Here is a 13830-nt window from a genome sequence, read left to right as displayed (position 1 = left end):
TTGGTGCTGCCAGAATCCTTTCAGTCTTTGCCATGAAACGCTTGCTGTAAACCCCCCCAAAAAAACTTTCATGTTTCATAACCTACATGTACACGTACCATACCATATTTTGATGGCATGTCCCTCGTTTCCCCTTTTATTGGGAAGAAAGTTCTCGGAAAACGTGAACTGGAAACAAAGAAACATTGTCTAGTTTAGTTTGAATGTGATGCAAAAGAGTTCAACAGACGTGCATATCTATACATGCAACTAGCACCCTTTAAAGAGTTGTTCATTTCATGTGAAACATCCGCCGCCTGACCTTTCTTCCTGTTATTTTTAACCAGTTTGCATAATGTACATGTAGCTACACACTTAAGTGTAGAAACAAAAACAAAAAAATCCATCCTACATGTACCTATACTGTTTCCAGATGATATGTAATAAGAGGCTCAGAACTATTTTTTGTGGCCTAAGAACACCGGTAGTTTTGGCGAACCACAAAGTGATGTCTCTTGCACACTCCTCGTGAAAAAGCTTACATATCATATGTGTGATAAACTGCATTAATAGCCCCTAGTCTAAATTCTAAGATACATGTACATTACATGTACATAGAATGTCCACAAATAAGATGGAAGTCCTTGAAACTCAGACATTTGTTAAGAACATAATTTTTATATCAATTACATGTTCATGTAGTCATTTTATTTAAGTAAACAAGGAAATGCCAGGACTTTTGTGCAAACAACGAAACAGCCAAACATTTGTGTTTATACTGCTTGGGCAGACACAACCTTCGCAAACAATTAAAGTTTGCATAATGATGTTCAGGGTTGACTATGACAGGAAAACTAAATGGCCAATAAACATCAATGGGAGCACGCACTGTACGTGTACATAAGTATGTTCACAAAACAAGTGTTTAAAGTGGTCTCTGGTGAACAGCGTCTGTGGACTTATTTTTAGAATCAACATTTCCATCAGGTCTTCATAATTTCAACCACCGGATTTGTTGATGGTATCAAAATACAAATTTCTGCAAGTTGAAAGGAAGAGGCTGGTGCACTTCCTTTACAGTTTCCTGCGTGTACATGCATGGACATACATGTCCTGTACATGTATATAAAACCCCATATTATTATTTGCGAGCTCCAACATCTGAAAATCTATATTTGGCATTGAAACCGGGCTTACAGTGCCACACAGAAAGTGCAATTTAAAATGGCGTTTTCAAAGAGCTTTGTGCTCTATGTAAGGTACATGTAGACTGTAAATGATGGATGTCTTTAGAAGTTGTTTGGAATCGATGCATGCAATACACATACATGTACATGTACAGTACATACAGTTGTACATGTGCATGTACCACAAATGATGATTTTTTCAAAGTTTTGAGTTTCCCAACTCGGACAACTGCTGCTCCTTTTGTTTTTAATCTATCAAAAATATCTCATTCTCTGTCCCCAATGTACAGTGTACATGTACATCAACAAGAAGAATATTAACGTGTACCGCAGGCCTACATGTACACGATGTATACGTACATGTACATGTATGTGTACATGTACCAGAACTACATGTATGTGCATACTGACCATACAAGTGATTAGTTGCTTGTACGCGTATAAAGTCCACACATGATGCATTCCGGATTCAACTTCTATACCCCTTTTTCTTTTCAAACAAGAACTTTGCTTTCAGAGGTCTGCCAAAGCTATTATGTACAGTTGGATTTGCGATAACCGTTTGCCAAAAGTACAATGATATGGTGAGTTTATTTTGCAATTCCTCGACAGCAATCTTTTGATAGTTTTATCGGAAGTAAATTCCATGGGTATGTCACTATCTACCCAGGTGATTAACTGGTGATTGGTGCACTGAACGCGCAGTACATGTTCGGTACATGTGCTTGTCTGCAAAACTTGTACAGTACGTATTCAGGGTAGAGTTCCAACCTGGGCAACTTACAATAAGCCAAATTTACAACATACAATGAGCACCCTCTGCATTTTGTCATGATTGCAAATGTTACTGCAAATGAGAATGTGCCAGCTTGCATACTGTACATGTGCATACATGTCAGTACAGACATGTACATGTAGAATGCATATTGCATATATTCCAAATAGAAAGAACGGGTGAAGGCCAACAAAGGAAAAAAATCAGTTTCCAGTTACCTGACTGCCCTTAATTTCGCGGCCTGACCTTGAACTTTTATTGACAAGTTTGAAAAAGTATTTAGATGTATAAGAGTGTCCTTTTTTATTTCATCAAATACATAGGCCTGTGCATCATAACCAGTTAAGTGGATTTCCCAATTCGGAACCAATTTTTTGCATTTACAGTCGGTATGACTGTAAATGCAAAAAATTGGTTCCGAATTGGGAAATCCACTTAACATATTAGTAACTTGCTTTACAAAAATCAAAATAGTGTCAACGGTTTCTGTCTAGTAGTTTGAAAACAAAAAATGGGCTAGGGTACAAGGTAATTTAAATGCATTTTATACACACATGAATATGTATGTGTACATGTACGCCTTTCTTTTCCCTTGCATTTTGGGATTAAATATATTTCATGTGTATCTGGGTCATTCTATAAATTCAGGGTCCAAAAGTGTGGCATTATTGTGTCCCTGTTACACCTGACCTGCGTAATTTGACACAGAAATATCACTGAAATTGATTTCAAACTAACGGTATTTCTATTCGTTTGGCAGGTACATGTAATTTGCATGAATTCATCACTCTTGGGAATTACTGAATGGGTTCTAATCTTACAAAAGATTTCACACATTAGATGTGACAGGGACACAAAAACATATTGGACCCTAATTTATAGATTGACACACCTGTCTACCTGGGTATCATATTCTATTGCAATAAAGCAGCCAGTTCCTGTAATACCTGTGAACTATGTACATGTACGACACTACATTTAGCCTTAAAAATGTCCATGATGTAGCTGCTGTCTTTAATGCATCATGTACCCTGTCAATGATGGGGCACAAACCTAATTTTAAGTTAACACATTTGGTGATTTTTGCATTCTCAAGTTAATGCTCGCAAATGTCTACTGTGCACTGTATAAATCTCCTTTCTTCACGGATTTCTCGACATGCTATGCAATTCTCACAACTTTTTTCAATTTGTCTTACCGGTAATTTGTTTTCGAAGACACGTGTACATGTGTGGTGCCAGTGCGTATGCAACTTTTACATACATGTACCCGTACATGCAGGTGTACCTTTTGACAATGTGCGTGCTCATCATGCATCTCAGAGACAACATCACACATATTATTACATTGTATCATGTTCTTCATTCCGCCCTGGTGGCGACTGCCACAGACCTACTATTAATACACATCAGGAGAATTGTCAGGTCTGGGAACCAGAATGGCATGCTGACAAGACTAATACATGTACATGTACACTGGTTTCTTCTGCTAAAGACATAACAGTCCAAAAAATCAATGGAAAGACCAGGAGCTTACAACCAACAACATACATGTATGAACAAAGTCATGCAGATATCATTGGAAGCAATTTGAGCTCTCTAATGAAAGTACCATTTTCCATGCAACAGTTGCCAGTCCGCATGGCAGTCCAAGCACGCAATGCTTATGATACTGACGTCTCTCGATGTTTCTCCTTTGCAAGTACTCTGTCTTACAAAGTAAACATTCAGCTCTTTGAATTGCAGGCCAAGTAAATTCTTACCTTTGTTAATGGTTTTTGAAGGAGAAATCTGTTCCCAGGTCTCAGTGAGTGAAATACACCTCAACTCAAGGTTAATCAGCAAACAAGAATGTGCCACCATCCCCCCTTTCCAAATTCTCAAACAATTTACCTCATTTCGAAATGGGCATGCACTCCGAAACAAACTTCCTTTTTGTCAGGCGCTACCGGTATTTACACTTGATTACAGATTAATCATAACGTCATGTACCTCATCAACAGTAACAAAGAGTTATTTCCTGTTCTGTTGAGACAATCTGTGAAACACACAGCGTGTTTTACACCGTTTCCAGAAAAGCAATGGCCTGAGCAAAGTACATTTACATGTAAAGGCAAGCGTGGGTCTGGAGCGCACTTTGGAATAGCACATTTAAAACTGTGATACTGAGTCCAATATCTAATGATCTAAACGAGGAAGAACGGACAGTGGAAACAAGAATTTCACACAGAAGTGCCACACTCTACAGCAGTACATGTACCATACGCTGTAGCCTTAGGAAAATAAGAAAAGACCCTCACAGCAACTGAAATCATCATGCTTTCCTGCTTGCTGTCCGGAAAACACAATTCTTTTCAGATCCTTCTCTCGTGCGAGCCCACATCTGTGGAACCAACTCCAGTCAGATATTTGCACCATCTCCTCAGTCACTGACTTTGAGGTTTCTCTGAAAACCCACCTGTTCAAAGGATGTTGTATTATTTCTTGTTAACTTTAACTGTGCCATGAGCATCAGTTTAAGCAGATACTGGAACATTCTAAATTTCTGGTATTATGATTACTATTAGTATTATTATTCAGAGCACGGCAACTCTCATCAGTGAAAACTCACAGTCTGCACGTGAGCGTGTGTTTTTCTGGGTGGCGCTGCCTTGATTGAAACAACCGTTATTTGTCTTCACGGTGGACAATACTGCAGATAAATGTGACCATTTATTTTATAAGCGTATTGAAAGGTCAACAAACTGCCCTGCTCATAACCATTTTGGTGTTTTGGGGATATGCAATTTAACTTCAAAACCTGGGCTGTGCAAAACATCATGAATTACTACAGAGAAACATATATGTAAATTGTTATTTACAAAGCAAGAAAAGTTTCACGTTCTACTGTTAAGCCCTTCTTGCCTCGCCCACAAAAGCCTTGGAAGAGTGTTCCTTCCTCAGGCATTGTGAGCACTGTCCACAGATGCCAGCATGATGTCTAAACACGATACAGCTGGGCTCCAATCAAACTACTCAGGCCATCAACCATCTGGAGAGCAGACCGCCAACCTCAACAAGTACTCCCCCCCTCCCCTCAAGTACAGAATTTTGGATAGATGTCCCCTGCTCCATGTGCATCAGCTCCTGCTTAGTTCAGATATTCATCCAATCCTGTAGTCTATAGTTGAAGGCTTGGCCCAGCATGCTAACAAACTATATCTACATGTACATGTACCTACAGCCAACCAAAGCAGGGTTTCCCTGGGGTTCTGATACATGTACGATATGCTTGAGGTGGTCAAACAAACTTTGCCTAAATTCTAGTGCCTAAATCAAACGTGTGCGTTTCTCAAAAAGGCCTGAAATACATGAACATGCTAGTTCTATATGGTCTAATAGTAAATTTACTCCAAATTTTCCAACTATTCTGTCTCTCTTTATCATTCTGAATGATTTAAAACTTATCTATTCAAAAACATTCTTAAGTTATTTTGCTTTTTTCCCTCCAGTGCGTCAGCTCCTGCTAGGTTTACATGTAGATATTCATCCAATTTTATACTTTATTTCTTTATAAGAAGTATTTATTATTATTCATTATCTTTGTCTATTTTAAGTGTGAAGTGGTAAAATTCAACAGAAAAGCCTGGGGTGGTCTTAAAATCAGTGAGGTGGGTTGCCTCACACTTTTATAAGCAGGGGGAAGCCCTGAGCCATAGCACACTTGGTCAAACATCAACTGTTGCACCCAATCATGTTCAGCCAACACAAATTCAATGATCTGAATGCAGATTACTGGTGCTGATTCCAAACAAAAACAGATTCTCTGTCCACGCGCCAAGGATTTCACAAACCACCGTCTGGATAAACAGTTTACAAAGTTTCACTTGGATTTTATTTTAAGCACAGCACCTGAGCAAATCAATCAGTGGCAACAGCAACCACATGAACAAGCAGGGTGCTGTAAAACTAAACCTGTTGAGGTCTCATCTCAAGAGATCCATCTTCAGAAAAGTTACACGAGTGCCAAGCATGTAGGCAAAATATACATGATCGGCTGTTGGCAAGCTTAAGAACACTTAATTGTACCAAGATAAAGTTGGACCGATCCACCCCTTAAAGTGATTCTACCCTGTCTGCACTTGACAAACTGAGAAGATTCGTGGGTATGAATACTTACCGACAACCATTAGTGTGAAGTCAAAACCCCTCTTAACCGATCTCCGGTAGACTTGATTGGGCAGGTTGGCAAAGCCCACGTATCCTTCCATATCCTTCGGTTTATTCTGTTCAAGAAAACAAAAAACCCACACATACACAAAAGTAAAACGCCCGTTATTCTTGATCTAAAAACTACACACATGTACATGTATATGTGTGCTGTCTTTTCAAATACGTTACAATACCGAAACTTAACCCTATGAAGGTACACTAAACACTAAACCCAACAATATCAAACAATGGGCTCTCTCCCAGGGGTTTTGATGATGTGCGCAGTGAACAAAAGGTCTTTTGTTTCAGCTGTTGGATTCTGTCTGATTCAGCAGGCTTTGCTCTTTTCTTTTGTTGTATTTTGTTGGATTCAGAAGGATACCAAGAGAAGACCCAAAGGTGGTTGCGGCCAAAGGGGCCGAAGAACTGGAACTTGGGTGAGTTGTACTGGAACCTTTTTGTCGGCTCTCTTCCTTTTTTACGGTTTAAAGTAAAATAACAATTGCAGAAAAATCTTATTAAATTACGATCGCACACACATTTAACTCACTTAACAGTTCCGCAGTACAATACCAGATCAATATTTACTCTTCCAAGACTTGTAAAAAGGTTTGGCCCTGCTACATGTAGTTTCAGAGACGGACCGTAAACAGACCAGATGGCCTCAAGTGTTTTCTTTTTCTCTTATGCACATTTTTACAGCTGTTGTTTTTATTGGGCTGGAAAAAATTCTTGGCAGACATTTGTGAAACTCCTTTAACCCCGCTAATAGCTGTGTTTTCTCAATCCAGGAAGGTAAGCATGTATAGTGCATTTCAAATAAACATTCCGAGGGGCATTATATACATGTACATGTATGTGTGCATGTATACGTACTGTATGCATGTGTGTTAGCACTTGCCGAAAATTTCATATCCTTGTACCACATAACAAAGTTCACTGGCAAATTTTCAGAAAAGTAAGGTTGGATAAAATCTTTTTCTGTGGTAAAGTCTCTTTTTGCGACAAACTGAAATGCATAAAATTCCTTGTATACTGGTAATTTGGCTGTTGATAGAATTACATACATACATGTACGTATATGTACATGAACGAGATACGTTCGCTACAAAGCATTTTGAGATTAAAAAAAATATTAGAGAAAGTTCACTTGCATCGTCCTTTCGCGAGAGGGTATAAAGACAGGTTACTAAGTACAGTACAAAACTACAACTTAATTACATTGTGCACGCACCTTGCCTGTTTCCATTTTTAGCATAGAAGTGGGGAAACACTGAATGAGTTTTTACTTAAACAACAGATTTGTTCATTTGAACTCATACCCATGTGTGCCACATTTCAAGAATAACATGAAAATAAATAATTAAGTTTGAAACTTTTAGTATTTGTACAAAATAAACAGTGTGCAAATCAGTTGTTTTGAAATTCAACAGGGATCTCCAAAAGGTTCAAATTAAATGTCGAAATGCAAAACCTGCGGATGGTGAATGTATTATGGAAAGAAATCAAGACTAATATATACGTTGGGTAAGGGCACAACCTGTTATATAAAATTAACATCTCCCAACGCAAAAAATACATCTTGAAAAAAATCAAGACTGGGTCGAGAAAAAGACAAAATATGACGGCAACTTTTGACAGCACCAAGTATAAAGTTACACTTGAAGTTTAAAGGGAAGTTGGCGGCCAAGCTAGACTGGCCAGAGAGGAAGTGAGTAAGACCCCTGAACATTCAAGATGCCTGCCGTTCATTGAGTGCCATACAGTGTGCGTGTGGGGGGGGGTGTGAGGGTTGACTGAAGATCCGTCAGGAAAGTGATGTCATGTGGCTGTGGTTTACTCTGGGTCAGGGTCTTTACAGTGTTGGAACTTTTAGTACAGGACAGAGGACAGAGAGGAGCACACCAACCTTCTGTGGGGATGGGGATCCAGTCCCCTTCAGTTGTCACATTTTATTCCCGGCCCCTCTCCCTAAATAAACACACGAAACTGTGCGTGGCTACAGTATTCATTTAGTGCTGTAGTCCACACCCTCGCAAACCAGTCACAAATACTGGGAGGAACAATGACAAAGGAATGCTTGTGAGGCAGGTCATTTGTGTTGGTCTTGAGAGGTCTTGCAATGCTGCTACTACCGTACTTAGGTGTCTCAACTACAATATTGACAGGAATTAGGCCTGTAGGATCAGATGGGATTTCACTGACAAATGTGATGAATCATGATCTGCAATTCAAAGGATATTACAACGTAAATCCTGTTTGTTCCTATTATTAATCTGCATACAACATCTGTTAATTCATGCAAGTACTTCAATCTTATACTCGGTGCAACTAATTACATGTACTGTATTTAGTTGAACCAAAAAAACCTGTTCAATTTGCTTTAGCCTTGCTGTATGGGTTTTATTGATGGCATACAACTACATACATGTACATGTACCTTTCTACTACAACACATAGCCAAAGCCACAAGATCTACTGAACTTTTACACTGAAGGTTGAAATTCTTCACTCACAAGTACACACATGTACATGAACGTGTAACAATGACGATGTACTATTCTTTGTGTACTGTTGTGAATATTGGAAAAACTACACATACATGTAGACACATGATGTACATCCTTTATGTACCGGTACAATGGTACATCTAAAGTTTCTATAGAGAGCATGTTCATGTAAAATGGATGTTAGTATTTGTGTCTTTTTTTATAACAACTGTGTGTTTTTCTTTGTGTTTGAAAACTGTTCCAAGTTTCACTATGTGTACATATACATGTACATGGATCTGTGATCAAAGTGTGCCATGTACACGCGCATACCGGTAGATGTACATGTAGATACATTTTCCGGATGAAATCTTCCATTACATGTACTGGTAAGTAGCTTTAATTTCGATTCCCAAACCACAACCTGATATGAAATGTTCCAAAACAAGAGGAAATGTGGTTTCGGATCCCCATTTACTACACGTACATGTACTTACATGTACATGTAAGTACATGTCAATGTACCTACATGTACGACACATTCATTGCACAACTCTTTTCCTGTTTTTACATGTAAGTTCTGTGTCTTTATTACTGGGCGTGGTGAACCACAGTCTATGTGTGACTGCATGTGGCCCTAAAGTCAACCATGTACATGTGATCCTTGCTGTAATGAGAGCATTTAAAAAGGGCTAGAGGTTGCTGGTTTATTCTGTGCATCTGTACAAGGAATCCCAGGAAAGAAACAGTTTGAAGGTGTTCTGTCCCTCAGCTCCAGCTCACATTGAAATCATGCTAACGACCCGTATTCAAAATACAACACGTAGTCTCTATTTTGTCAACGGACGATTGTGATTAGACCATAAAAATGAATATTCATGAGAAATGAATACTAATGAATCTATTACTAAAGAAAGACGGGGGATGTATTTTTATGGCAGCGACGTACATGTACAGGTAGGCTACATACAAAATGTGAGTAAAATGCACATACATGTATCTATGTGTATCAGTGTGTATGAGGTCCAACTGTGTTTATGAATATACAGAACTATCTAACGCTGAAGATATGTTTGGGTTAGCATACCTCTTTTTGTGTTTTTTTCAACACTCTGTACATTTAAAGTAACGTGAAACTCTGGAAGTGCCCAGTGGCAAACCAGAAACACATACTGTACGATCAAAATGAGATGAGTTCCAATAAAGTACAATACAAAGCATTACTGGACATTGTTTGGGAAATTTTTGATTTCAAGCTTCACCTCTTTTCTGGAAAGACACACTTTACATGTATATACAAAAAAATTAAGTTTGCACAGTTTGCAATCAGATGTTATGTTGGCATGCTGGTTGCAAAGGTATATCTTTCTGCAATCATTTTTTAAACATTTCCCCGGGATGGGGGGAACACCTGAAATTTGGGAACCATGAAAAGGGACTCCCCAAAACAGGTGTACCCGTTACTGTCAGTGAAGGATTCCTGGGAATTTAAAAAGTTTACCAAATATGATGACAAATGGCGAGGGCATCTACCCCATAAATTACTACCCAAAGTCTATCAATACCTAGGGTGGATTACCACATTAAAAAATAACAGTTTCCGACTTCTACTGGGGATTGTTCAGTCAATCAACACTGCACTTTAGCAGACCAGACACCAGTAAAGGGTATACTTACAGCTGTCAGGGTGGTAAGCACGGGCATGTTGGGTATGGTGGATCGTGGACAGTCAGCCGACAGACAAATGATGTCCAGGTGGAACCAGTCAGGGAAATATTCCGATATTGGAGAGAGGAGAAAGAAGAGAACAAATCCAGAAATGAATAACTGTTTGTGTGACAATAATTTCCCAGTTTGGTCAAAAACGTTCAACCGGGCGGTCTCCCCAGATGATGTGTGCGGGTGATTCTGTGGGGGCGATCAAGGATCTCAGGCAGTGACGGGAGCTTCATAAATCATAGCCTTACGCTGATCGCCATTAACCACACACATGCACAGACACAGACTGTGAGACTTGTGGCGTTCTCGAATTCAGAGCATTCTTCCTGTCTCCAGCAAGTTAACCTTTGCAGTCCCGACAGGTCACGGTGAAATTAAAGAGGGGTTATGATATCACAGGCACCACTGGTAAGTTGGCCTTGGATGAAGGAAACCATATCTTGGCTATCTAAACTCTACAGGCAGGGGTTGTTTCAGTGGGCAACTTCTATCAGTCCAAACAATTAATTACGTGGGCCTTTCATTTCATTTTTCTGAACTCAAAATCCCACTTCACATTTACATTACTTGGGGTAAAAAAAAAAAAGTAGAAAAATCTCAGTTGCTGCAATAATCATATCTTAAAAAGCCACTGAACATACCAAGCAGGGGCTGTAATCCTCAGCCACACCATAATAAGCCCCTGCAGCCCACAAGTAAACGCTGGCTTAAGTCTCTTGAGGCTTTGTGCCATCAATGACAGCCATTGTTCTCTCCTTCAGTCACATGGATTCTGGTCAGACAGTTCAAACAAACCCTCCCTCAAAAAAGGAAAGTCATTATGCAGGAGACAAAGGTGGTATGAGGCCAGGCATAAACTGTAGGGTGTAATAGTTAGGTAGCTTATAATGCACGTACACTGGACTCCTGCCATGGTTTATACATTGCGCAGATCCAAGGGTTCTGGGACTACTGTTAACAATGTAAGGCACTGCCCCCAGGCAAGGTTTCTCAAGTTAACCAAATGCTAATGTACATCTGTACATAGACCTACTCATGATGGGTAATTGCACTTGCAAAAACCAAGCCCCCCCCCACAAAAATACATTATTTGCAGTGACAACTCAAGTCTCAAGCAATTAAGGATCAGGCAGACCAAACGTGAACAGTCAAGAACAATGATTCATTCCGGACTTACATGTACACATGTTTGCGGCTGCTCTCGTGTTGTCTTAATAATACATGTACAACCACCAGTGCAAATTCTTGCACTGGTGAAAACAGATTAACAAAATTGTCTGGAAAACTTAGACAGGTACATGTAGCTGCAACTGTAAATTGAATGACCGAATCAGAACCAAGCCATCATTGCAGTGGCAACATGTTCACAGCACAAGTGCCAAGCACATGTTACATGTGCCATGTCAACCGATAGGGTGTTGTGATATTTGTCAACTGGACATGTGCTAAAAGTTCAAGACCCTCCATGAGCGGTGCCACTGCAGTGAGTAATGACGTCATCTCATTAGATTACTACAATATTTTTTGCTCCAATGGTTAACCCACGCATACAGGAACAATGCCGCCTTCGCTACCTTTTGTTTTTTACCAACAATGCAGAAAACATCAACATTGTACAATGTGTCTACGTACAAATCCTGCAGGCCTAGCCAAGATCAGTCCTGCATCTACATGAAAGGTACAGGTGTAACTGAAGGTCCTTCAATCACAGATAAAAAGTTGTAATGTTAAGAGATAATGATCAGAAAAAATAGTTCTGCTTCTGATTACATGCCCCTCAAAAATGGGGTGAGTAGGTCAACAGCAAAATGCTACGGGGCCTTGTGAAAATAACAGTTTCGTTTCACAAGTTGCAAATTTAAGTAGGAAAACATATACTTAAAAAAAGGATTTTGACATGAAAGGTTGTTCAAAGGTGTTTTGTGAAGACAGAAAAGACAACAGGATTTATTATTTTTATTTTTAAATTTATTTAAATTTGTTTTTCCAAACTTGCCAATAATTTTAGGGTCATGCCAAAAAATTTGGGTCCGTCGGGAAACAGGAAGCAAAGTATTTGGGGGGGGGGCTTAAACAGCGGCAAATCAAACATGGAAATTACAATGGAGCAGCTATCCATACACGGGTTCAGGTGTCATGACTGGTATGGCCATGTCATCAGCCAAGTTGTGACACCTGCTGCCGAGTTCAGCTATTCAACATAAACATTCACTGAGCAGAGAAAACATTTGCTTAGCAAAACAGGCAAGCCCCACACAGAGTTCTCTTGTGAATGGTTCTCATTCTAAGTTTGGCTTTAATACATGTACATGTACATGTAGCTTAGTACATGATTTGCTAAGTCATGATATTTTCTGCCATGTACATGTACATGTAGCTCTTGCTGTGGCACCAAGGTCCTAAATATTGCACAAGCCTCCAGTCTTTGATCATGTTGTCTCTTTTGGGGGCTTTTCGAGGCGAATCTCTGCAAGCTGGTTTATACCAGTACTTCATGTAAATATTGCATAAATTCAGCAGGGAAATTACCAATATCCCAGTGAAAATATAAAATGCATAGTTATTGATCACACTGAAAGCTCACTTTCGTTTTCTCCTTAATAATGAACCAACCCTAACAGGAAACTTTGTTGGGAGATTTTTATGAAACAAAAAGCAAACAAGAAAAACAGAGTAAAAAGAGTACCTCCCTCTCTCCCCCCCCAAAAAAAAATATTCAATAACAAAATAATTTTGCTGGTTGAAAATTTCCTCAGTTGATCTAAACAAAAGACTTAATCATTTCCAATAAATTAAATAATAACTACAAAATAAACAGTGCCTCATAATATACATTTTACTCTTGTCCTTTCAACCCTTTATTTGGGGAATGCTATCATTTTCCTCTGCTCATTCAAAGCATCTTAGGAAACAGTTGGACATCCAAGATGAATTCATTAGTAGCATTTCTGCTGTTTCAGCAGGCATGGCTGACCAAGTGACCAGAAAGGGATGTACATGTACACATGGCCGACGGAGGGCATGGATCTCATACTTACATTCTCCTACTTTTCAGCTATTCCAAGAGAAGAAGAATATTTTTTCCAGCACAAAAGTTGGACATACAGAATATGTCATATCACGGTGTCTATGAAGAATTCCCTTTTTTCTGTTGGTAACTGGCAGAGTTTTACATGTACCGGTACATGTACCTGAGTGTGGGAATTTGTTTACCTCACAAGTTCACTGACAAAAATGTCAGTTCACATATCTCGACAGTGCATACATACAGACGTAAACTCATTACAAAAAAGGCAATAAATTTTCATGTTCAATTTAATGACCATTAACTTTGGTTACAATGATGGGACTAGACACAATAGATACTTCACTGTTCATTTTATATTACTGGCAATTTTTTTTGGAGTGTCACAATGAATTTAGGATTCAGCCCTCACCCCTACATGTATCAGCAGGTTAGCACATAAGGGTTAATAAATGAAAGACAAACT

At 39.1% G+C, this 13830-nt stretch overlaps 1 protein-coding gene across 5 annotated transcripts in view; it reads right to left on the bottom strand.

The window, feature by feature from the left end:
• Window positions 1–10641, bottom strand: part of septin7 (septin 7) — a 48764-nt gene extending 38123 nt beyond the window's left edge. For 2 of the 5 annotated variants that reach the window (XM_087137688.1, XM_087137691.1), the window contains exons 1-2: window positions 10298–10641; window positions 6100–6205 (exon numbers count right to left, since the gene is read on the bottom strand). In XM_087137688.1, coding sequence (XP_086993814.1) covers window positions 6100–6205; window positions 10298–10324 — 133 coding nt within the window. In that variant the 5' untranslated portion in view covers window positions 10325–10641. Of the gene's footprint in view, window positions 1–3703; window positions 3833–6099; window positions 6206–10297 lie in introns of those variants that run through there. The other 3 variants (XM_087137689.1, XM_087137692.1, XM_087137690.1) reach the window with 2 other exon arrangements.
• Between the last annotated feature and the right edge of the window lie 3189 nt (window positions 10642–13830).

Source organism: Acanthaster planci, linkage group LG06 (assembly GCF_054643075.1).
Source record: "Acanthaster planci isolate LZ-2023a linkage group LG06, COTS_SCS, whole genome shotgun sequence".
Taxonomy (NCBI): Eukaryota; Metazoa; Echinodermata; class Asteroidea; order Valvatida; family Acanthasteridae; genus Acanthaster; species Acanthaster planci.
Note: the sequence above shows the minus strand (reverse complement) of the source record. Positions and strands in the feature narration are given on the sequence as shown.